General features: G+C 44.9%; 1 protein-coding gene across 5 annotated transcripts in view; it reads left to right on the forward strand.

Annotated features, from left to right (window-relative positions):
• Nucleotides 1-22,355, forward strand: part of RELCH (RAB11 binding and LisH domain, coiled-coil and HEAT repeat containing) — an 86,050-nt gene extending 63,695 nt beyond the window's left edge. For 3 of the 5 annotated variants that reach the window (XM_048508034.1, XM_048508037.1, XM_048508039.1), the window contains 9 exons: nt 949-1,055; nt 2,112-2,211; nt 6,731-6,813; nt 7,762-7,825; nt 9,506-9,644; nt 9,794-9,910; nt 11,374-11,462; nt 19,098-19,168; nt 21,809-22,355. In XM_048508034.1, coding sequence (XP_048363991.1) covers nt 949-1,055; nt 2,112-2,211; nt 6,731-6,813; nt 7,762-7,825; nt 9,506-9,644; nt 9,794-9,910; nt 11,374-11,462; nt 19,098-19,168; nt 21,809-21,929 — 891 coding nt within the window. In that variant the 3' untranslated portion in view covers nt 21,930-22,355. Of the gene's footprint in view, nt 1-948; nt 1,056-2,111; nt 2,212-6,730; nt 6,814-7,443; nt 7,527-7,761; nt 7,826-9,505; nt 9,645-9,793; nt 9,911-11,373; nt 11,463-19,097; nt 19,169-21,808 lie in introns of all 5 variants that reach the window. The other 2 variants (XM_048508036.1, XM_048508038.1) reach the window with 1 other exon arrangement.
• The last annotated feature ends 3,896 nt before the right edge of the window (nt 22,356-26,251 follow it).

Consider the following 26,251-nt stretch of genomic DNA (forward strand, 5'->3'; position numbering starts at 1 on the left):
GGAAATGTCATAGCTCCTGCCACTTGCACAATGTGATGGAATAATAATTGTTTTCAGAGCTACTGCATGGAATGCCATGGTCAGGCAGTACTGTTAAGGAGTCCCAGCTGAAATTATTGTTTTATTAACTTGAAAAATGTCACAGGGACATGATAAGCAGCCTCTTCGTTCATATAGTATTACACTGCTTATTAGTTTGCAGATTTATCATGATTGTGTACAGGGATAAGGAAATATTCTTTTACCAGGCTCGTACACTTAACTGTCATCATTGAAGGGCTGCAATGTGTGATCTCTGCTGAAACAGTACAGTTAATTTCTGAGCTTGATGGAATTAATAATCTCGATTGCTGTTCAGAAATGTCAGTGCCTGTGTGCCAAAGCTTGTGGGCAGGTAAATAAAACAAGTCCCAAATTGTCAATTAAAAAAAAAATTCAATCCCTGAATTGTAAAGCCAGGTACAAGCTCCTGGCTTTACAAGGTAAAAGAACAAATTTAACTACCGAGAGATTAACTTCCTTATCGCTACCAGCCAAGAGAAATAAAAGGTGAAAATCATCCAAACAGAAAACTTAGCAATAAGAAATGTTATAAAGCACTCTTTTAGTGGAATATAAACCACTACTAAAGAAAAAATGTTTTAGTGATTCAGCGCCTGCTTTTTTGCACAGACAGGAGCTGCTTTTGGTTCCTAATCTTTTAGTGAACTAAGAACTGCCCAGTTGGTCTGAGATATCTTAAGAGTGAGCACCCAGATTGCTAAAAGTGACTGTCGGAGAGGGAAGCAACCAAGAGGCTGAGGCATAGGCACAGCATCTGGATTAAGAGGACATCTGGATCTCAAAGTTGTTCATCTCCTTTTGAGGACTGTGGAATTAGAAAGGCCTTTTAGGCAACTCACGGTGGTTTGTGAAATTAAAACTGAACATTTTAAAACCTGCTTTCAGGAAGAAGACCGAAAGCTGCTAGTTGGATTTTTAGAAGATGTGATGACCATGCTTTCATTATCACATGCTCCTCTTGATAGCCTGAAGGCCTCTTTTGTGGAACTGGGGTACAGTATATTTTGTTTTTTGAATCACACTAATGTAATGCCTAGCTTTGCATGGAGGTTCCAATGTAAGAACTTAGCATCTCGTGTTTCTAGGAATCTGCTCCTAACCTTTATCAGTTGAGCCTCTAACAATGACTTTGGAACATCCATAGCTTGCCTTATTTATGACATGGCCCCACCTTGATTACTAGGGAGACCGTCCCGTTCAGACTACTTGAATTCTGGCTCAGCAAAATTAGGCTGCTAGTTTCATGCTGATATTTCAGTGGTGGCGAACCTTTGGCACTCCAGATGTTATGGACTACAATTCCCATCAGCCCCTGCCAGCATGGCCAATTGGCCATGCTGGCAGGGGCTGATGGGAATTGTAGTCCATAACATCTGGAGTGCCAAAGGTTCGCCACTACGGCGATATTTTAAAGCTGTCCTAGAATTGAAGTTCTTGCAAAAACATGTACAATGACTATTGTTAATCGGTTTACCCACCAATCATACCTTTTAAATTTATCAAAAGAAGTATTCCAAAACATGAGGTGCGCCTGCTTCAGGTACTCTGGAGACCTGTTGGTCAGGCTATTTCCAAATTATCTGCACAGTGCCATCAGTTTACAGAATTGTTAGTATAGTAAGACAAGTCTCCGAAAGGAGCGTCATTGTTGTTTTGCCGTCAACTCATGGTTTCCTGCAGAATTTTGAAGGCATGAGACTAACAGAGGTAGTTTGCCATTGCCTGCTTCTGTGTGGCGACTCTGGTATTCCCAGATGGTCTCCCACCCAAGTACTAACCAGGGCCAACCCTGCTTCCGAGATCTGTCAAGATCAGGCTATCCAGGAGCATACAAGCCAGACTTGCTAGGGAGAGGGAAAGGAAAAAGGGGTACAAGGGATAAATGTCAAGAAATGTGCTAGCATACCTTTTGTAAGGAATTTCACCGCAAACAGGGAAGGGACTTGAAGGGCCAATGTGACGGCCTCCCACCTATATTTCAGGGAAAGCAGGTGGGACCGCTTGGGAGCAAATGTCTACTCATAGATCTGTCTTCTTTGTTCTCGTAGCGCAAACCCAGCATACCACGAGTTGCTGCTAACGGTATTGTGGTATGGAGTTGTCCATACTTCAGCACTTGTTCGATGTACGGCCGCTAGGATGTTTGAGGTGAGTGCTCATCAGACTCATCCTAATTACAACACGAGGTTGCTGTATAGCCGGGGATCTGGCCACTCGTGAGTTCCTTGAAGGGCTCCCCTGGTGGTCACCATCCTCACCCTCCCATAAGGGGGGAGCTGTAGAGGAAGGAAGCAGTGAGCAGCAGGGAGGGTTCAAGGGTGCCTAGAATAGGTGCGTATCTCAGAGCTGGAGGACTCTGAGGAGAATCCTCATCTTCCGTGGGACTGTCAGTCATGGCAAAGAAAGCCGCATGTGACTTGCATGCGTTGTGGCGTGGTGTCCCTGCTTCATGCAGAGCGAATGACTGACAGCTCCCTCAGTCATATTTCTGGTGGCGTCTTCTCTTGTCAATATGGAAGGTGAACAGAGGGAGGAGGTTGGAAGTGTCCAGTAGACAGAATTAGTTGATGCTCGGGGTTTTATAACGTCTTCATACGAGCCAATTCTGATAAGTGTGTTTTAATGCTGCCTTATATCGTTTGAAATTGCTTGTAACAGGTTGTGCACTGTGTGATGGAGCAGAATGTTTACACTGTGTGTATTCTGGATTTGGTAGCGGTATATGTTTTCCAGCATTCATTTTATTTTTAAAAATATGACTGGTTTGCCTGTATTTGCAAGGTGTCTTCATAATAACTGGCACACTGGATACTCCCAGTAAACTGTTCTGTTTTTAGACTTTCCATAATACAGGTGCTAATTTCACTCAGAATGGGAAATGATCAGTTTTAGATTTTTTTAAAAAAAAGCAATAAATTCTGCTGATGTAGGCATCACTGTAGTATAGATTTCTACTTTAGGCTAAAGACTCATTAAATGAGAACTGTGGGAAATTCCTCCTTGAGTTCAACCAACCTTTCCCTCTTTACAAGTGGAAAACATTGATGGTTATGATCGGCCATTTTGAAATGTTTTGATTGGTTGGGAGTGGTTTCTAAGAGCTGAATTTATCAAGTCCTGTCTTCTTTTTTAAATTATTTTGGGGTCCCGTGGGGTGCTCTCTGAAGCTAGACTGCAGGTTTGTTTTCCTGCAATCTGTGTCCTGCACAATTTTCTTTTTAGCTTTTAATTTTAATTGATGTTCTTTCTAGTGTTTTTTCAGACACTTTCGGTAATCTATAAACAAATTGCAAATTAAATCGCAAGCAAGCCTGCTGGTGGATATATCATAAAAAAAATTACACCAACTTTTAACCCTAGTATACACACATACAGGAAGGGGTCAGAGGCTGTCTTAAACAAACATGCTATAATGCATCTGGCTTTCCTATCTCTCTCTCTTTTTTGTATTAATTCTTATACTGTAACCTTGTAACTAGTCTTTATTGTTCTCCATTGACACCAGTCTAGTGCTGGTTTGAACATGGCCCATGCACAATCGGAATATGAACCTTTATCTATTTAGTGGATTTTAGGGCATCAGAATGGACCAGGGCAAACTGAGGTCCCTTGCTACTTGTTGGTTTCAAAGAATGCTGTTCTGTTCTGGTCCAGGAAGAAAATTCTTAATTGATCTTGATTGCACAGTGTTGGCTAATACAGATTACTTATGCCTTTGAAGTTTGAAAGGTCCTGAACATACACTCCCGCTCACATTAAAAACCTATTTCAGAAGTTCAGATAAAATTAGACCAAGTAAGACTTCAGTCACCTTACATGTGGTTTAAAGCAAGCCTTAAGGAGCAGCAGTGGCGTAGTGGCTAAGAGCAGTGGCTAAGCGCAGGTGCACTCTGATCTGGAGGAACCGGGTTTGATTCCCAGCTCTGCCGCTTGAGTTGTGGAAGCTTATCTGGGGAATTCACGCCAGCTGGGTGACCTTGGGCTAGACACAGCTTTTCGGAGCTCTCTCAGCCCCACCCACCTTACAGGGTGTTTGTTGTGAGGGGGGAAGGGCAAGGAGATTGTAAGCCCCTTTGAGTCTCCTGCAGGAGAGAAAGGGGGGATATAAATCCAAACTCTTCTTCTTCTCTTCTTAAAATGAATGTCAGTGTGGCCTTCTTTGAAACCAAAATACATTTTAAAATAAGAAGACTGGTTCTCCGACGTTCGATGGCTAAAAAGTCATAACAGATCTGAATTTTGAGATTTTTGGAGGGATATGCTTTCTAAGAGAGCCAGAATAGTGCAGCAGGTAAAGCTATCAGACTAGGACCTGGGAAACCCAGGCACAAAACCCCACTCACACTTGCCTGATATCTTAACCACTACACTACGCTGGCTCTTTCAAAAATCTCAGAATTCGCATATGTTACACACACTGTTCATCCTTGACCCTGGCTACTACCCTGTTTCCCCGAATATAAGACATCCCCGAAAAATAAGACATAGAAGAGGTTTTGCTGAAGTGCGAAATATAAAGCATCCCCCGAAAGTAAGACATAGCAAAGTTTTTGTTTGGGAGCATGCCCGACGAACAGAACACAGAAAAATAAGACATCCCCTGAAAATAAGACATAGCGCATCTTTGGGAGCAAAAATTAATATAAGACACTGTCTTATATTCGGGGAAACACGGTATTTAGGTGGGAGACCTCCCAGGAATAACCGAGTCGCGACAAAGAGGCGGGCAGAGGCAAACCACCTCCAAACATCCCTGGCCTTGAAAACCCTCTGCAGTCGCCATGAGCCAACTGTGGCTTGACAGCAAAAAAAAGGCCAAGAGGGTAGCCATTTTGGTCATCATTAGAAGAGCTAGATTTGTTAGCACATTCGAGACCAACAAGTTTTTCAGTATCTGACAAAGGGAGATTTGACTCTCTAAAATTTATACGGCAAACATTTTATTAGTCTCTAAGATGCGACCGGAATCAAATCTAGGAATTTTTTGTGTGTGGTGACTGCTGTTGAAACACATGAGCATCCCTCATGCATAGTTACTTAAAATGGAATTAACATTCTATATTAACTATTGGAGTGTATTAACTACTGTAGTATGTACGCTTTTGTCTAACACCGACAGTATCAGCATTTGTAAAGCTCCACTGTTTGCTGTGGCAGGTCCCGAATAACTGTCTGCTTTTTGCGTCTAGCGGAAATCTCTAGGCACATAATGAATCTGCATTTCTGGGTCATGTTGTACCATTTGTTTTAGGGAGACATCCTCCTAGGGGAAAAATATTATAACAATTTAATTGTCGCATTTGTTTCCACTTATAGTAAGTAAGAAATGCATTATCTGCTGTCTCTTTTAAATGTTTTTACACACACACACACACACACACACACACACATAACATACAATGTCTAAGAACTAGGCCCTTCTGTTCTAACATGGTCAGATTTGCATAAATGGCTCAGATGTTTAATATACATCCTTTGCTTGCAGAAGTCATAACACCTTGTTAGTCGTGTAATGTCTTGAAGGGAGTCAGGTGTAAAAGGTATTGCTCACATGTAAGACCCAGTGTAATAAATGGCAGTGGCGTAGTGGCTAAGAGCAGGTGCACTCTGATCTGGAGGAACCGGGTTTGATTCCCAGCTCTGCCGCCTGAGCTGTGGAGGCTTATCTGGGGAGTTCAGATTAGCCTGTGCACTCCCACACACGCCAGCTGGGTGACCTTGGGCTAGTCACAGCTTCTCAGAGCTCTCTCAGCCCCACCTACCTCACAGGGTGTTTGTTGTGAGGGGGGGGGGCAAGGAGATTGTCAGCCCCTTTGAGTCTCCTGCAGGAGAGAAAGGGGGGATATAAATCCAAACTCTTCTTCTTCTTCTTCTTCTTCTTCTTCTTCTTCTCACAAGAGCTCGTCTTCTCTTGCCCTTCCTCAGAAAATGGCTTTAAGAATTCATTCTGTTTTAGTTAACACTGATATCTCTAGCGCACGGCATAGATTTTTTTTAAAAAGCCACTGGGTAGTACCTGGCCATTCCTGGGGTACCTCTTGCCAATGTGGGATCCATTCAGGAAATGTCCTCCATATCCCCCAGTACCAAATTCACAAGCCCCTGTAAAATGCAGTACCCGAGCAGGTTGGTAAGAGCGGTGGACTCTAATATGGAGAACTGGGTTTGATCCCTGACTCCATTACATGAAGCCTGCTGGGTGACCTTGGGCTAGTCACAGTCCTCTCAGAACTCTCTCGACCCCATCTACCTCACAAGCTGTCTTCTGTGGGGAGAAGAAGGGAAGGCAATTGTAGGCTTCTTTGAAACTCCTTATAGTTGAGAAAAGCAGGGAATAAATCCACACCCTTCTCCTCTTCTTCGGAATAGCGTCACCCTTCCTGCACCATGATTTCAAATCACAATACTGATTTGCAGTTTCTTTAGAAAAAAAAAACTTCACGGCTTCTCCGGTTTGTGCTGCCCGCTTGAGCCGCTTTGCGCTTCCGTCATGCCTTCTGCGTGTTTATTATGATTGAAGCACTTTTAGCGTGTCGTGGTATCTGCTTCTAACTTTTGGTTTGCTTTTTGTGTTTCTCTTCCTCTTGGTTGTGCTGTTCTTCTCATGATGCTGTGCTCGCTCTTTCCGTGCGTCGCCTGTGATGCCCCCTCCGCCCTGCCCACTCAGCTGTTGGTGAAGGGGGTCCATGAGACACTGGTAGCTCAGAGGGTGGTTCCTGCTCTCATTACACTCTCCAGTGACCCTGAAATGTAAGTCTCCTGACTGTCTTATACATCCGGCGTCCCTCTTACAAACTGTCAAGAAATAAACCACCAGGATATGGGGGAGTAGTTAAAAATTTCACTTGTTACTGGGAAATTCTAGTATTTAAAAAAAACAACAACTTTGCTCCTCTGTCCGAAGAGCATTTTTGTGAACTGCAGCGATTTCGGTACCTGAGCATGTGCCGAAAGTGGACTCTAATCTGGAGAACTGGGTTTGATCCCTGACTCCATTACATGAAGCCTGCTGGGTGACCTTGGGCTAGTCACAGTCCTCTCAGAACTCTCTCGACCCCATCTACCTCACAAGCTGTCTTCTGTGGGGAGAAGAAGGGAAGGCAATTGTAGGCTGCTTTGAAACTCCTTATAGTTGAGAAAAGCAGGGAATAAATCCAAATCCTGGTGTTTGTTTCTTCCCTGTTGGAGAGGGATGCCAGACTCACTAACGCGTTATTGCCAGTAAATGTCGAAGCGTGAAAAGAGTCCTTAGCAGCGTGACTGCCCCGTTTGGGGGGTCAGAGCCAGGCCAGGGAATTTGCCTGCCCATCCTCAGTCACAGCCACCGTCGTTCTCCTTCCCATTTAAAACCATATTTATTGCATGTTGACTGGTTTACAGCTGACTCTCCGAGGCATGAGGGAAGCCTTAATTGACAAGCGGGTTGCTCCGGGCCTTGTTACCTTGTCCAGTGATCCTGAATTGTGAGTTCCTAACTGTGACTTTGAGTTAAGCCTGTCTGTCTGTCTCTTCCCCCCTCCACCCGTGTTTTGGGGTTTGTTTGGATTTTTTAAAAAAAAACATTCCTCCTGGTCTATCTTTTGTCATTGCTAGAAACTAATCTGTCTTAAAATACGAACAATGAAATTGCATCATGTGGGGGTTTGAAAGGTTTTTAATGTTGATGGCTGATTTTTTTTCCTTCAATTTTTCTCCTAGCTCTGTAAGAATAGCAACCATTCCTGCTTTTGGAACCATCATGGAAACGGTCACTCAGAGAGAGGTAGGGTTCCTGCCTGTTGTAGTCAACATAGCTGTTCAGCTGTATAAGGAGTCGTTGATCCTCTCCCTTCCCCCTGCCCCCCCGTCCTCGCAGTTATCGAACTGTTAACATTGTGTGTTCTGTTATTTCTTAAGCACTCACTGTTGGGAGCAAACTTTAGTTTGAGTTCAGTTGAGTAGCGAACTTGGGTAAAGACCCCCCCCCCCCCCCCCCATGTCTCTCAGCCAAGGGTTCTAGGGTTTCAGTCCAGACTCAGTGTCTGGGGTTCAGTAGCACAGCCCAAAGTATATCAAGGCCAGGTAGAGCAAGGTTCCAAGTGTCAGGGAGCACACCTGACAGCAAATGGGGCTCTGGTTCTGCAATGATAATATGCTTCCCTGAATCGCGGCTTCCTGCCACCTTCGTACTTTGTAACCTGTAGCATGTAGATTGCGCCCAAGAGCCAGTTGGGCTGATAGACCTTCCTGTTAGCTTGAGAATGAACAATCGTTTCATTCTTGTTTTGTAATGCTTTGCTTTGATGTTTCTGGGGACTGAAGGAAGGGGGTCCCTTTGAGGCAGTGGTTCCCAAATTTATTTGGCCTACCGCCCCCTTTCCAGAAAAAATATTACTTAGCGCACCCTGGAAATTATTTTTTTAAAATTTTAATAGCAATTAAACAGAAAGATATATGTATTAATGTTTCTACCTGTGGCCATCACCGCCCCCCTGGATGGCTGCAGCACCCACCAGGGAGCGGTGGCGCCCACTTTGGGAATCACTGCTTTGAGGCATTAAAAGGGGTGCTAGGAGAGCCAGTGTTTAGAACTGACTCCTTCTAGGGCTATGCCGATGTCTGACAGTAAAGACTTCTGATCCTAATAACCGAGTCCGGTATTGGTCCAGATCCGGGGCCTGACACCAAGAGCTTAAACAAGGCAGTGAACTGGTGGGCTCCTTGGCCTGGTTACAGACTAGTTGATCCCACCCTGGCTGCAGCCTCGTATAGGGAGTTTTCCTACAGATGTTGCTGGGTTCCACATTAGGCTTCACCTCCTCTGCTTCTCAGGTGCTTTGGGAGACGGGGGGCGGGGAGGGATCTCTCTCTCTAGCTCTAATATTCCCAGCGAATGTCAGCAAATGCAAGGAAAGGTCTCTGTGGGCTACATGTTGGGGGCCCCTGCAGTGGCCTACGTGGCCTGTGGCTGGCTGAGTTCCTAATAGTGGTAATCCTGCAGAGTTTGCAGTTTTGTAATTTCAGCCTGTTCCTGATTTCTAAAATAACATTCTTGAGGAAACGGAGCTAAGAACTCTGTTCTGACTCACACCAATCCAAAATAAGTAATAGTAGGGCGGTTTAGAATTCCTGGTCATACAGTTGTATACATTCAGGTTCCTCATTCTCTTAATGCATGCCCTTTTTACTGGAGAACAAGATGTGCTTTTTGAGTGCAGAGGTTAGGATCAATCAGGAAATATATTTTGCTGCACAAAAATTAAACAGCAGCAAGGACAAATGGTATTAGTTAAAAGATTGCTTGTGAAAGTGTTCACTTAAAGTTTCTGACTTTTGCACATTTCATAGCAATGAAAAAGTTGATACTTTCCCATCTGATGGAAGGTGAAGTTGTGCTAAATAGCTTTTAAGGTGGTTCTACTAGTATTTAACTGTTGCTTATTTTTTTACCACATTTCTTCAGTTATTAGAGAGAGTTAAAATGCAGTTGGCTTCTTTTCTGGAAGATCCGCAGTACCAAGACCAACATTCCTTACACACAGAAATCATAAAAACTTTTGGAAGAGTTGGGCCAAATGCCGAGCCAAGATTTCGAGATGAATGTAAGTTTTCGATGCAAAACCAAGCCATCCCTTTTTTTTTGTTCCTGTGTGCCTGTCCATCCCCCGCCCCCCGTAGAATTATTGCAGAACATTCTTCCAACCTTCAGTGAATTGCTGTGCATTTTATTTCAAATGTTTTATTTTTCCAGTTGTCATTCCACATTTGCATAAACTCGCGTTAGTGAATAACCAACAGTCTATGGATTCGAAAAGATTGGACATCGCAACGCATCTCTTTGAAGCGTACAGTGCCCTCTCCTGCTGTTGTATCCTTTGTTTATTTTGATTTTTTTTCAAGTACCCTGAGATCACTTAACAATACTCAGTCGTGTTTCAGAACCGAGACCTCTGCCGCGTGAATCTGAAAGATCTGCAGCCAGAGCTGGGGTGTCCAACTCTGGCCAGCAAGATGTTTATGGAATACGATTCCCATCAGCCCCTGCCATCATGGCCAATCTGTCAGGGGCTGATGGAAATAGTAGTCCATGCACATCTAGAGGGCCAGAGTTGGACACCCCTGAGCTAGAAAATCCAGCTATGCCGCTGTCCCCACTCTGCCATGGAAGCTCACTACGTGTCCTTGGTCCAGTCACACACTGTCAGCGTGACCAGTGGTGGGATCCAAAAATTTTAGTAACAGGTTCCCATGGTGGTGGGATTCAAACAGTGGCGTAGCACCAATGGGGCTGGGCGGGGCATGACAGGGGCGGGGCATTAATAATTTCTCTGTTACTGTAAAAAACTCTTACTGTAAAAAAAGTTCCTAATTTCCAGCTGGTATCTTTCTGTCCATAATTTAAACTCATTATAGCAAGTCCTATCGTCTACTGCCAACAGAAACAAATACTTAATACTTTCAAATACTTAATTTTGTTTCTAGAAATCAAAAGAAGGATACTTTCCTTAAACAAGGAACTTTACCATATTTCTAAAACATGTTTTTAAAACAGCCCAACAGGGAGAATTATCCCGTTTTCTACCTTCACTAACCAGCCACATAGGAAACAACAGGACTTTATGATTTTTGGACCTAATGGAATTTCTAACGGAAAATCAGACCCAATTAGTAACCCCCTCTTGGCACACACAAATAATTAGTAACCCACTCTTGGGAACTGGTGAGAACCTGCTGGATCCCACCTCTGAGCATGACCTACCTCACAGCCTTGTTGTGAAGTTAAAATGTAGGAGAAGAAAACTATCTAAGCAGCTTTGGGGCCCCATTGAGGAGAACGGCAGGGTATAAATGAAAAAGCATGTATCTTGGGGAGGAGAAGAAACTATGCTGAACCCAAAGTTCTGTCTCCTGCCCACTGGGCGGCTTTTAGAACTACCAGATAACTGTGGAATAACTCTTTGATCTCTGTCTATTTCAAAAAGTGTACTTTGACCTCCCACCCAGGTGGGGGGAGTAAAAATTATTGTGGTGCAAAATCCAGTCCTTATGCCTGAGCATCTTAATGAACGAGGGCGAAAAAAGATCTGGACTGTTGCTCTTCCTTCTTCATGCTCACTACAGTTCTCTGAAATTATTACAAATGCTTTGTGTTCATCTGTTACTTCCTTGTTTTTCCCTGGGAAATAGTGCAGTTTCTTTGGGAAGAGTTAACTTTTTGAGGGGCTGCCGGACTTAAATAAGACATTTTTAAGCAAATATCGTATATTGTGATCTAGTACAAAATCGTTGACCACTTCATTGCTGTGTGAGACCTTAATTTTTGCCCATCAGTTATTTCAGAGGATTTAATGGTCAGTCACTTTTTACCTGGACTCAGGTGTTTACGAAACGACATGGAAACTCTCTCGCCAGAACATGAAGTAAGTGATTGCGCTTGCTCGTTTGTCTGTTGGGATTTTAAACGGCAGAAGAAAGTAGATGTTTTGCCATTCAGCTTTAAACAGCCCACACTAAAACGAGTCATATTTTAATCTGCAAGAATGCCAGTGCTGAATTAGAGCGCCTGCTGATTAAGAACATAAGAAAGAACATAAGAACAAGCCAGCTGGATCAGACCAGAGTCCATCTAGGCCAGCTCTCTGCTACTCGCAGTGGCCCACCAGGTGCCTTTGGGAGCTCACCTGCAGGAGGTGAAAGCAATGGCCTTCTGCAGCTGTTGCTCCCGAGCACCTGGACTGTTAAGGCATTTGCAATCTCAGATCAAAGAGAATCAAGATTGGTAGCCATAAATCGACTTCTCCTCCATAAATCTGTCCAAGCCCCTTTTAAAGCTATCCAGGTTAGTGGCCATCACCACCTCCTGTGGCAGCATATTCCAAACACCAATCGCACGTTGCGTGAAGAAGTGTTTCCTTTTATTAGTCCTAATTCTTCCCCCCAGCATTTTCAATGGATGCCCCCTGGTTCTAGTATTGTGAGAAAGAGAGAAAAAATTCTCTCTGTCCACATTTTCTACCCCATGCATAATTTTATAGACTTCAATCATATCCCCCCTCAGACGTCTCCTCTCCAAACTAAAGAGTCCCAAACGCTGCAGCCTCTCCTCATAAGGAAGGTGCTCCAGTCCCTCAATCATCTTCGTTGCCCTTCTCTGATTGCCGAATAAAGACCATAATTGATTGTCAGTCAAAATGTATTCTGTATTTCAAGGAAGTACAAAGGCTTATTTTAGGAGAAACCCTGCAGAGGTAGCCATCTAGGGTTGCAAACGTCCAGGTGGGGCACGGAGACTTCCTGGAATTCCACTGATCTCCAGGTAATAGAGATCAGTTCCCCTTGAGAAAATAGCTCCTTTGGAGGGTAGACTCAGTGGGACTGCGGTCTCTCCCCTTCACAAGCCCCAGCCTCTCCAAGCTCCTCTGCCCAAATCTCCAGGAATTTCCCGCCCCCAAGTTGTCAACTCTGTAGCCAGCCGGTGAGCTAAAAACTGAAGATGCCCAAACCTGAGATTATCAGTTCTACCACCAGTAAATTACCTTTGCTAAAATCTATAAGACTTTTGCCCAGTCCTGAAGCCCATTTCTCCAAATTGTTCCCTCTCGTTTCACACGCATTCCATTTAATAAACAGCCCTACTCCTTGATAATGTAATGTTTTTAAATGTAAAATTAAACCGTGAGAGAGAGAGAGAGAGAGAAGACTGATCTAATATTGCCCGGTTCCAGAGATGTTAACAAGTAAAATCAAACTGGAACTATTGGCAGCAGCAAGAACATTTCTGATAAAAGCAATAACATTAGAGCTAAAAATCACAGCAGCAAAATAATTCAAACAAACAACAAAATACCAAGTATAAAAAGTAATAGCAGCATGTCTGCCTTCTCCTAAAAGCAGGCAATATCAGCAAGGCCTGTGTTGGGCACAAACATATTGTTAATGATGGAAACAGGACTGAGGCGAGGGATGCATTTAAAAAAATCCATGATCTTCGTATCCACGTTTGGAGGTTTGACTGCTTCAATGTGTGTGAGGACTGGTTATTTGTGTGTGCTTGTGTACGTGTGCTTGCTCATTTCTACCTATAGGTGTTGTCCGTAAATCAGTTCCAAAATTGTAGTATTGTTTCTAGGGGGTTTTAAAGTTTCAAAACCCCTGCCTCAGTGGTGGGATCCAAAAATTTTAGTAACAGGTTCCCTCGCCAGCCCCCCCTCAGCAAAGGGGGCAGAGGCAAACCTGAGCCCTGGGCAAAACCTGGGCCACCCCACCATGACCCCCCCCCCAAATTTTTTTGCACCGGGTCATTTCTAAGTCATCATCACATTATAGAAAATGCCCCAACTCACAAATCTGAACACAGCAATGGTGAAACACACAGGTTCTTTGATAGAGACTGGTGAGATAAAAGGAACGAAAGGCTGAGAATCAATGAATTGCAGTACCTGGAAGGGATTAACCCAGTTCAGGGAGTTACATTATTAGTCGCAATTGTTATATGGAACCTTCACGTTCTAAGGCAGGATGCCTTTCGGGGAGGCGAGGGCGTGGAGGTGGAAAAGCGGACCCAATTAGTAACCCCCTCTCGGCACACACAAATAATTAGTAACCCACTCTCGGGAACTGGTGAGAACCTGCTGGATCCCACCTCTGCCCTGCCTGCTAGAGGTCGACCAATTCCATCATTGGGACAGGGGATGCAGAAACAGCAACATATGCCAAGTATTGCATACTCCCATCAGTTTAACATACAATCCTTTCATTGGGATTGTTCTGGACAGCGGCAAAGATGCGGTTACATTGGTAGAGAGCAGAGGGGCATAATGCCAAAATTGAAGCAGGTTGCACAATAAACCAGGGAAGCCACAACAGACAAGCCACACACAGAGAGAGAGGGGAAACGTGCATCACCACCAGCACAGCCCTCTGCCTGATTTCTTAGGCAATTTTACACCGTCCACATTATTTTGGAAAACAGAGATTATCACAAAGAGCCAAAAATCCCGAGGGTACCCATCATGTAGTCCAGGGGTCTGCAACCTGCGGCTCTCCAGATATTCATGGACTACAAATTCCATCAGCTCCTGCCAGCATGGCCAATTGGCCATGGTGGCAGAGGCTGATGGGATTTGTAGTCCCTGAACATCTGGAGAGCCGCAGGTTACAGACCCCTGATGTGGTCATTGTAAACCGCTTGAACGCAAGTCGGAGCAGTGATGCCCACAAGAATGGGAAACTCCTTATTGCTGCTTCTTAAAAAGGAGAGCAGAGCTTCACTCAGTTGCAGAGCAGATGAGGCCTTCGTCTCTGCCGAATGAAAAAAGCACATTCCAACTATTACTTTGCGACGTTCAGCCCCTGTTATTGTCCCAAAGTATCTGTACCTTTGTCAATCACTAATTCCCAGTATTGCTAAAGACCAGATAATAGTTTTCTGAGCCTATGTTATTTTTTCCCACTATATCAGTTGGCAGCAAGGAGCATATTAAACTTACCAGCCAGCCACAAATGTATGGATAAGCCATTGTCAAAAGGGAACATTTCCATGGCACTGTTGCGGTGAGAATTTCTGTTGCAGCCAGTAGGGAAAAGAAAGGGGTGCAGCAGCTACAGAGTGGCTTAAGTCACAACAGAGTTGCGTGCCTCAAGTACGCTCTTCGGTGTTATGAGGAATTAAAGGATTTCATATCTGAACTATGGGTGGGTTTTTTGAGCTGGTTGGAGAACAGGTTCTGGATGTCAGGAATGATTTATGCAAAGATGGCTCCACTGTATTGCTCATTTGGACAACATTTCCTCCCTATTTGCCCAGTCAGGCATGTGGATAGCTGGGATGTCGTCTAGATCATTGACAAGTATGTACTTGTTAGTAGTGAGAAATCAGCAAACAACTCACTGAAGCTACTGAAAATAAGAGAAGCGTATTAGATTCCTAAAGCATTAGCCGCTTGAGAAGGATCTTGAATAATTTTCCTTCGAAAGCAGGATAATTCAATTAATTTCAGATTAATCATCCACTGCATCATATTATAAACTTGCCCTTAGTTGCTTGCTTGCTTTGCACTAGTGCATTTATTTAAAAACATCTACATCCCATCTTTCTGTAAAACTCAAGGCAATCAATGGGCTTCGCCACTACGAACACAGATATTAAAACAGTAGCAAATGTAATCACATTTGCCACCCTAGGGACACGTTACTATAAAATAGCATAAGATGTTTTACACCGTTGACAAGCACAGTCAGTTCATCAGCACATGATACCCCAGTTCTGGCAGTCGGCAAAGGGACTGCTTCCAAAAGCTTCCCTAAAAGGTAAGCAGGTAGATTTTATTGCATACGGCCAAAAGCCACTACAAAGCTTGTATTAAGTAGAATAATGTGGGTTCCTTTGAAGCAGTTGTGACACCAAAAAATATTTCCACAGATTCGTGTGAGCTGGCAGAATAAGAAAAATTATTGTGAACTGCTTATCTTTTGCCAAGCTTCTTTACAATTCACTTAGGATGAATTCACAATACGTTCATGGATCCAGCGGTCTATTCTTCTCACAGAATTGCTTTTTTTCCAGCAGGAGGCACCTCCCCCTGGCACAAGGCACTCCAAAGAGCGCCTTGCATTGGAGCAGAGTTCCTCCATTAGGAGATCAGATCTGTGCAGTCCATCCCAATGTTTACATGAGGAGACAGACTTTAATAGTATGCATTAGTGCATGGGACATCTGCTGTATGGATGGGAACCAATTTTTTCTAAACCCTGTCTGAAGTTTTGGGCATCACTGTGGCTGTACTGCCCTCAGAATGTGGGCTTGCCTGCCTCCAGGTGGGGACTGGGATTCTCTTGGAATTACGGTTCATCTCCTGAGTGCAGAGATTGGTTCCCGTGGCGGCTTAAGAGGAAGGACTCGGTGGCATGACGACCCGGCTGAGCCCCTTCCCCACACGCTGCCCCCAAATCTCTAGGGATTTCCCAAGCCAGACTTGGCAACCTACAAAGTAGCAAGTTTCTCTCTAAAGCAGGGGTCTGCAACCCACGGCTCTGGAACCGCATGCGGCTCTTTCAGCCTTATACTGTGGCTCCACGTGGCCTGGAAGTCGGAGGGTAGCATGGGCATGTCCCTCTAGGAAAGGTGAGTGGAGGGGCCAAACTGGAGGTGGCTCTCTGGAGGAGAGCTCCATGTGGAGCTGCCTCTCTGGCTCAGTAGATATTTGGGGCTGTGGAAAACAGGTCCAAATGGCTCTTTGGGTGGTAAAGGTTGCTGACCCCTGCTCTAAAGCATTCTCTTGTTGGCTTGAGGTATACGTCCATTTTTATACTTATATATTTAGAAACAGAAAAGAGAGCCATCGTACGTTTAAAAAAAGACAGATCATTTCAGTTCGAAACCTCGCTTCAGGTCTCTTTATTCCTTGGCTTGGGAAATAGAGTAACAAGAAAAATCCTGTGTGTCTGTCTGTCTCGCAGGCTTTAACTCCCTTGGAATTGTAAACTGGGGGCTGGCCAATTTGAAGGATGGCAAAGGGCTCCCAGTTTGCAAAGAGGCAACAAAAGGGAAGCATGACTAATTCATTGTATGCCTCCACAGTGAGTCATGTGGGCCCTATTTTTGAGTAGGTCAGTGAGTTCCAGAAATATTCAATAACACTTCCCATTTTTCTCCCGCTATAGTAAATGTAAAGCAACTATGAATGAAGAGTTTGTGAAGAACCTCCTCAACTTCTGCATATATTTCTAGCATTTCTGTGCTCTTCTCCACTGAAAGATGACAATAGAATTGTATATTCATCTGCCATCTTCTGGACCTTCTCTGTTCTAGAATGGTCCTCTTGGGTCCTAGTGCCAACCTAGTTCTGACTCCAAGGCACTAAAACCCAAGCGGAGCATTCTAGAAGGTCCAGAAGATGGGGGTTTGATATACAATTTTGCTGTGATTTTTCAGTGGAAAAAAGTATAGTGAAAGATTATGGTGGACTCTTGCATCACAGATAGGGTTGCGAGGCCTGACGTCGGCAGGAGACTGGGGCTGTGGTATGGAGTGTGGCCATCAGCAACAGCATGATATCACATCTTTCTAGGAATCCACAGAACATCTGTGGTAAAACCATAGAGTTTTCAGTAATTCCTAGGGAGGACTGATGTCAGTGCTGAATTACCCCCAGAGGTGACATTACAGCATGGGCCTGGCAACCATTTTTTTAATTTAATTTTTTCTCCTACTGCTCTGAGGTGTGGCAGGAAAGGGGAGCTGGGAGCAGGGGGTTCAAAGGTTTCCTACACCTGTCAACTCTAATCATAGATCAAAAATCAAATACATGGTAGCCACCACCCTACACAAAATTTGTCCCTTCTGTCACAATTTCAGTTTACCATCTACTTTACTTCACCAACAGTTCACAGACTGAAATTTGAAACATAATATCTGCTGGGGTGCTGTGTGGTTTCCGGGCTGTATGGCCGTGTTCTAGCAGCATCCTCTCCTGACGTTTCGCCTGCATCTGTGGCTGGCATCTTCAGAGGATCTTCAGAGGATTCAGATCCTCTGAAGATGCCAGCCACAGAGGCAGGCGAAACGTCAGGAGAGAATGCTGCTAGGACATGGCCATACAGCCCGGAAACCACACAGCACCCCAGTGATTCCGGCCGTGAAAGCCTTCGACAATACAATATCCGCTGGGTTTGAGGGAATAGAATCTGGGCCTGAGCGTAAGCCCACCCAAGCCTGGAACAATCACTGAGGTGAAAAGTGACAGGCAGAACACTGTTTCTTTTACAAAGTGAACAAGAACAAAGTTTTATTTGAGAAGACATGCCACTTGAAATAAATATTAGCATTTCTGCTAAACTGACCCCCGGAATCGAATTCTTCTCTTTCCCACCTCGCTCCACACTGGGATTTCCTCACTCCCCCAGTACATTTCCTGTGGACGGGTTCAGAGCACTTCTCTGATTGGCTGCTGCCTCCGTTCTGTCTGTTCCACCTATTGCATTATATTCTCTTCAAGGACCAGGTGTGGGCCACCATCAATTCACAGATGTACTTAGCTTCAGCGCAGTTGCTGTCTCATGAGTATTCAGATCTTGCCCTGGGCCTTTGGGTAAAGCTGTCATGTTGCCGCCAATATGGAACTTTTCAGCAGAACCCGTTTGCACGCTCAGCTGAAAGTCCAGAAATCATGTGTTGGGTGTGTAGGGGGGTGGGATGGGGGACACCAGTCTTTCATTAACATTCTGAAAACATAGTTGCACCTTCCTACAGCCCAGTTAAAACAAATTAATTGAAATGACAACTGTTTCTTATCACATTTCCTGGTTTTGTGCTCTTCACCTTTGGTATGCAAAACATCTGAAGATATGTACAACCTAGCAATGTTTGTAAAGGTTTGTCCCTCTTGAACAGTCTGGCCTGGAGTTTACCCAGTAATTCCACAGCAAGAAGCTCAGTCATCTTCAACCACCTGTGGAAGACTTGAGTTAGGGAAAGTCAGTATTTAGCACACACAAAGAAAAGCTTGGCGGATGAGACTTGCTTTACGTTACAACTTACACATGGTGAAAAGAATCAAAACACAGTGGTAATATTGGCTTAGAAGCAAAGGGGCAATATTTCAGTACAGACCACTGTGTGTAGGAGTGGCGTAGGAGGTTAAGAGCTCGTGTATCTAATCTGGAGGAACCGGGTTTGATTCTCCGCTCTGCCGCCTGTGCTGTGGAGGCTTATCTGGGGAATTCAGATTAGCCTGTACACTCCCACACATGCCAGCTGGGTGACCTTGGGCTAGTCACAGCTTCTGGGAGCTCTCTCAGCCCCACCTACCTCACAGGGTGTTTGTTGTGAGGGGGGAAGGGCAAGGAGATTGTAAGCCCCTTTGAGTCTCCTGCAGGAGAGAAAAGGGGGATATAAATCCAAACTCTTCTTCTTCTTCTACATTTTGTATTTATTCATGGACTTTTAGCGGCTACTGCTGCAAACTTCAGTGCCTGTTCAAAATGTGATGCATTTGTTTCCTATATTAAAAATATTTGATTTTTGAATTGAAATATAGTGCTTTCTTGTGTCCTAGGGTATTTTAAGTTCCATGATAAAGGAGTGTGAACAAAAAGTGGAAAATCGGGGCGTCCAAGAACCACAAGGGTAAGGCATTTTACTTTTCGGAACGAATTGATGTCTGTCTGTCTGTCTGTCTGTGAACCGTGGCAGTACAGAGCAAAAACACCCTCCTGTTTTCCAGCCTCTGAAAATTCAGTCATATTTATATGTTGATTTTAAGTGTTACGTGGGTCTCTAAATAGAAGGGGGAGATCATAGGAAAACAGAATGGATATACCTTGGGAGTAGAAGGACCTTCAAGGAAGCAATAGTTCATATGTAACGATTCCCAGGATCTGCCTGATAAGTTTCTCAAAGCAAGAGAGTGCAGACTGAGTGTCCAGATGACATGGCGATGTGGCATCACTGCAAGCCCGCCAAGAGGGAGGTATCCATTTGGCTTTGATGCTGGAGATGCCATCGGCTGAAGATAACGTGGAAATAAGCTGTTTCAAAACAAATGGGCAAGAAATTAGAGGGCTATTGTGGAACATAATATTATAGAAAATAATAGTATTAATGCAAGTCTGGACAAAAAAAGAATCCTAGGCCTTTGCCTTGAGGATCAGGTCTAGGTTAGGAGAGAGGGGATGATCACAACCAACCTCACTTTAGCTGTTGCAGTTTGAGGTTACCAGCACCATGTTCTTTTCCTGTATAAACCCTTCCAAATATTGAGCCTTGCTGTACCTAGTTGTAAAAGTCTTAGGGGAGCTGGCTGACCAAGTGTTAATGTCATAATCAAGAACGCTTAAGCCAGAATAATGTATTCTCGGCTCCTCTGCATGCTCTGCCCGCTAGAGCACTGGGCAACCAGCAGGCTTTTCTCTAGGGCAGTGGTGGCGAACCTATGGCACGGGTGCCAGAGGTGGCACTCAGAGCCCTCTCTGTGGGCACGCACAAACAGAGTGTCCCCCCCCCCAATCTAGGCTGGCCTGGGCCACTGGGCTCGATTATTAGCATTAAACCTAAGACCTAGTTTGGGGGAAGCAGTGTAGGCAACCCTGTTAAGCGTTGTTAAACCTCACTGATTTTCATGTGAAGAACTAAAGCGTGATCCTTTACCTGGGAGTAAGCTTGGGGGTTGCTTCTGAGTAAAGCCTCCTAGGGTCGTGATTCACCCATTGGAAGAGTTGCATGGTTGCTTCAAAGCAAAGCCACCAACTACCACCAAGCTTACTCCCAAGTAACGCACGCCTCAGAGCCAACCGTTTTTTCTAAACTAAAACCTCAGTATTCAAGTTAAATTGCTGTCTTGGCACTTTGCGATAAATAAGTGGGTTTTGGGTTGCAATTTGGGCACTCGATCTCGGAAAGGTTCGCCATCACTGCTCTAGGGCACTAAGCCTAACAAACTGCCACAAATGGTTGTTAAAGCACTTGTCCCAGGTTTTGTGCAGGCATTCAGGAATCTGTCGTTACAGTAAAATCGTGTGGGTTATGTTGGTGTGGGTGGCAGCTTTCAGAAAGAGGTGTTTGGCCTGGATCACTGCAAAGCTACTGCTGTTCCTCTGTGTTCACATACTGATTTTAGCAGCACACAGGGGTTCTGTTGTAACAAACTTCCATGTACAGAACAGTAGGAATGGAAGTTTAGAGCACAGTGGTCTTAAGATCCTTCTGCTATCCATATAAGGCACACACAGAGAGAGAGTGTGTGTGTGTATATATATCTAATCTATATGTATCTATATATCTATAGCAGCCATTCTCAACCAGGGTTCCGTAGTATCCTGGGGTGCCGTGAGCATGTCCCAGGGGTACCGCGGCAACACTACCGCCGCCCCCCCTCATTTTTGTGGTGTCAAGGACATGGGGCAGGGCCTGCCACAAGGTCAGCAGCCACCACCACCCCCAGTGCTTCCCTTCAACCTGGGAGGGGAAGGTGGGGGTGTGGCAAGCAGGGGCAATGGAAGGGGAAGATGGGGGTGGCGGCAGGGGTACCGTGAGATATGAAGAGTGAGGTCAAGGGTACCCTGACCTTGAAAAGGTTGGGAAACACTGATCTATAGCTATATCATATCTCTCTCTCTATATGTGTGTGTGTGTGTGTGTGTGTGTGTGTATCTACCAGACAGACAGACAGATACACACACACACACACACACACACACATGTCTGTATAGATATATAGATATAGTCCACTTCACTGGACTGGTTTCCAAGCCAGCATACACGGATTGGGCTGCATGAAAAGGAGCCGTCAGTAGTTTCAGTTCTTCTTCATTTAACCCCTCTTTGTGTTTCTGCATAATTGTGTGTATCTGTTTGTATACAGATTTTTAGACCGTTTTTGCGCAGTCAGGTTACACATTCAAGTAGGGGACTTCAATGTTGAATGAAAATTGTTGTGTTTTATTGCTAATTAGGGCTTTCTGGCCACCTAGAAGGCAAAGATTCCATTTGAAATTTAGCTGCCACTGGCAAAACAGGTGGCCGGAGCAAACAGGTGGGCATTAAGCTGGAGCATTAAGCTCACTGAGCTGGAGTGGGGGGGGGCGGGGGGGAGGTTGTCTTGTCTCACTCTATCGTTTTTTGTGTGGCTTAAAGTTGCCTTGAACGGCATCGGACCATTGGGCCATCTGGCCTACTACAGTTTCCGTTTCCAAAGACCTTGGAAAGCTCTTGCCAGTGAAAAGATCTTTCCCAGACTGTCTTTCTGATTTAATTTTCCCTTCCTCCTAGCTCTATGTCAATTGCATCCAGCCTCGTGAGTGAAGACACAAAGACCAAGTTTCTAAACAAAATGGGCCAGTTGACCACGTCAGGGGCTATGCTGGCTAACGTATTCCAGAGGAAGAAGTAAGCTGGAGGAGGAAGTCCTTGTAAAACACATGAGAGACCTCATAAAAGACCGGTTCCTCGTACTTGAAGTTCTTGCCTTTTTATTTCCCCCATCTTTCGTTCTTGTAGTATAATTTTACTCCGACCTACAAAGATATTTGCACTGCTCTTGAATATCGCTGTATATCTCTGTTAACTTTTGGTTAAACGTGGTTGATCATAAAACTAAATTAAGTCTGTATCAAGTCCGTGTCTTGTGTTCTTGTCTTTCCGGCATAATTTTATATATGTATTATATATATAGTGAAGATTTTTTTTATTTCCTGATGGGATCTTGGCTGATATCTGTATTATAAATGAAGCTATGATGACGGTACTTAAAATAATGTAAATTTGAAGTTGCTGTTATGAAGTAATAAACGTGGAGATTACTTATGTATTTAAGTTATGAAAGAGTTATGCAGAATTTTTTTACCGTTTCTAAAATGAAGGGCAAAGTCACCAGCACTGCTCTGATTCCAGGACTGGGTTTGTTTGTTTTCTGTAAGTATATTGTATATTTTTGAATCACGAGAGGGGAGAAAACAATATATAACATTACTGTTTACGCTGCACATCTTTGTGGGAGGCTAGTTGATCATAGAAGTGATGGATCTATCAGATGATTAAGGTCGATTCCGCACTTGCGTTATCAACCTAAGTTTGAGCTGCGTTGAACCTAAGTGCTCCAGCGAGACAATACCACTGGGATCGGCGTGGTTTCCTTTTGTTACCAGCTTTGCTTTCCCCATGCTTAACGGGTCAAATTTCCGACTCCAGCTGGGAACTACTACTTTTTCAGGGAACCATGCTCAAACTCAGCTCGATTCCAGAAAAGTGCGGAATCTCTGGTGCCAGGAGTCCCCCATTCAGCCAATCACAGCTGAGAGTTTCGGGCATGCGTACAGCTGGCCAATCAAAAAAAGCCACCTTCGTCCCTCCATTCCTGTGGCAGTTTTTTTTTATAACGTGTGTGGGGATAGACGGAACATGGCCGTAGAACAGTAGCCTATTGGAACGGAGCGGCGAAGAGGCACAGGATGATTCCGCCCTCCGAGCTGGGATCAAGCTGGTTGCAGTGGGGAACAACAATGGCTTCGACCTAGGTTAGTACCCTTCTCAGGGAACTGGGTCGAACCTATTTTACTCGTGTGCAGAATCGCCCAGAGACGATTCCGTATCTCATGTGTATTGGAGTTCTTAATGTCTGTGAAGCAGCTGGGCATTAGCCTTTTTGATAGAAAGCACACCCAATAAGCATAGGGTGGAGGCACACCGGAACCTCCTAAAATGCAATCCTAACTGGGCACAGTTGTAAGAATGTCATACTGACTCCAAATGGGACTTAACTTCTAGACAAGGAGACTTAGTATTGCTGCCTTTCAGTGCAATCCAAATCCCAAAGGCAGCTGGGGTTGGCCCCAAGGGCACACTGCCTCTCCACCTCCAGGGGGCTTCCAGCCAGCACAGGGAGGCAGACGAAACAAAAAGCCTCCCCGGCCACCAGAAAGTCCTCAAAGGGGGAAAAGGGAGTTACACCACCCAAAAAGGTGACACAAGTCCCTCCTCCCCATCAGGATTCCTGAGGCGAAAGCCCAGTGGGAGCCGACTAATGTCGGCTATGCCTCCAGTAATACCCCCGGTTGTGCCAGCCTACACAATTCTGGAAACAGCTGGAGGTAAGTCGGGCACCATGAAACTCTGTAATGCGCGCCCACCTCCCTGTTTGGCCTCCCAGCCAGAGCCCTTCGGGGGTGGGCGGTTTATTAAATTTAATAATGATAAGTGCTACTTATGCGGGCCGGGAAGGCAAACGCATCCGTGAAAGCCCATGCCACCTCCTGTAGACATAGACAAGCCTTTATTGGCATTCCAAAATACAATAAAACAATTGTCCATAAAAGACAGATAGATACAACAACCATTCAGAGTCTTATCAATAGTTTAGTCCAAATGGACTCATCAAAAGTGCCATTCCCATACACCTCTCCACAGACTGGACTGAAGACCCACCAACAGAGCCCAGGCATCACAACAGCATACAGTATCAGCACTCCGCTATAAAACACAGAGTTTGTTAGAGTGGCACCTAATACAGAACAAGGGATAGGGGGCAAGGAAATGGGCAAACAATTGATTTGACTCCCATAGGTTGCCACAGCCTTCAGTTGTCACACCATCTGGCAATCGATAACAAAACTACGACATCTCTCAATGAATCATCCACAGGTTATTTGACTTTGGGTGACCGTGAACCCACAGGTTGCTGGCAGAGGTAGGCACTGTATACCAGTAGCAAATAGTTAATGTAAGCAACACTCCTGTAGCCATTCTTCCCCCACCCACCCCCATCCGGATCTGTCTGCTTATGTAAATTTTAAAATACGGAGGTGCCATACAGAATTTCATCCTTGACCCTGGCCAGTATTTGAATGAAAGACCATGAGCATGATGTGGAGGCAGGCAGTGGCAAACCACCTCCAAAAGTCCCTTGCCTCGAGAACCCTGGGTGGGGGAGGGGGGATGTCACCATAAATCAGCTGTGATTTAACTGCAAAAAAATGCAGAATCAAGACAAAGGTTACAGCGTGATTAAGAGCTGTTGGTTAAGAGCAGGTGCACTCTAATGTGGAGAACCAGGTTTGATTTCCCGATCTGCCACTTGAACGGTGGAGGCTTATCTGGTGAACCACATTAGTTTATGCACTCCAACACGTGCCAGCTGGGTGACCCTGGGCGAGTCACAGTTCTTTGGAGCTCTGTCAGCCCCCCCCCCCCCCACCTCACAGGGTGTTTGTTGCGGGAGAGGGGGAAGGGAGATTGTCAGCCCCTTTGAGTCTCATTACAGGGAGGATATTAATCCAAACTCCAATCCAAATAGCCAGAGCCGTGTTTCAAAGGAAAGTCTCTTATGGAAGCCATATTTGCAAGCAAGAACACTATCCACCTTGGCCAGAGATCACAGGTGTGCATACCCAGAGTGTTTCTGGTCATCAGACAAGGTAAGCACCTCTTTAAATGGGATGCTAGGCATAAGGCTCTTTCCCATTGGTCAGCATCCCTTTCAAATCAGGATTCATAGCATTTGCAGTACAGGGCTGAATTAACCTGTTGCATTTTACCCTCACTACACAGCACCATAATGATCAAGAGCAATCATTTGTTTGGCTCTCAACACTGCTGCCATTTTAGTAATGGAATTATTAATGCCATATTACGTTTTCCTTTTTAAAAAGTCTGCCGGTATGCTCATGTTTGGGGGGGGGGGGGCAGTCCTATTTCTTCTCCCCCAATACAAAATGCTTTGCCTTTCCTCGCCGCCCTCTTTTCAGAGACTTTAGTTCTAGTCTAAAATCGCTCTCAGTGCAGATATACTCAGCGTGACTCCAAGCCAATTAATTTCAGACTGGAGTAGCTCTAAGTGCAAAGGCCCTCTGCTGTATAGCTGGAGTAGCTCTAAGTGCAAAGGCCCTCTGCTTTATAGCTGCGGTGGCGACCATCTACTTGAGATCCATTCTCCAAATTAAACTGGATCTTTTGTTCTTTGACATGCACTAAGAAGACGGTTTTTCCAGGCTTCTGCTGAAATGTGTTCACGTGCTTTGCCCGTCGGTAGAAATAAACATTCCATTCAGATATCACAGTGTTATGTAAGCGCTGGTACAAGATGACAGGAAAGGGACACAAGCCCGGGGGCACTGCAGACGACAAGAGTGCTTCATCTCATTAAAAAAAGCTGTTGCTTGTCATGAATAAGCCAAGGAAATCGGGCTGCTGTTCACACTCAGAGAGGCAACTGTGCTGTACTCGTCTCACTCTTTGGGGGGTGTGGTGTCAAACCGGGGCATGAACACAAACCTTGCCACACTTGCTCCAAAAATTGCCACTCTTCTGGGAGCACGGTTGATGATTGGAGGGGGGGCACACATGGAGAATAGTCAATGCAAAAAGGATGAGACGACACTTGATAATTTAGATATCAGCACAGTATGGGCAATGGACACAAAACAGGAACCAGAAGAAGAAGAGTTTGGGTTTATATCCCCCCCTTTCTCTCCTGCAGGAGACTCAAAGGGGCTTACAATCTCCTTGCCCTTCCCCCCTCACAACAAACACCCTGTGAGGTAGGTGGGGCTGAGAGAGCTCTGAGAAGCTGTGACTAGCCCAAGGTCACCCAGCTGGTGTGTGTGGGAGTGTACAGGCTAATCTGAATTCCCCAGATAAGCCTCCACAGCTCAGGCGGCAGAGCTGGGAATCAAACCCGGTTCCTCCAGATGAGATACATGAGCTCTTAACCTCCTATGC

The sequence above is a fragment of the Sphaerodactylus townsendi genome, linkage group LG09 (assembly GCF_021028975.2).
Source record: "Sphaerodactylus townsendi isolate TG3544 linkage group LG09, MPM_Stown_v2.3, whole genome shotgun sequence".
Lineage (NCBI taxonomy): Eukaryota > Metazoa > Chordata > Lepidosauria > Squamata > Sphaerodactylidae > Sphaerodactylus > Sphaerodactylus townsendi.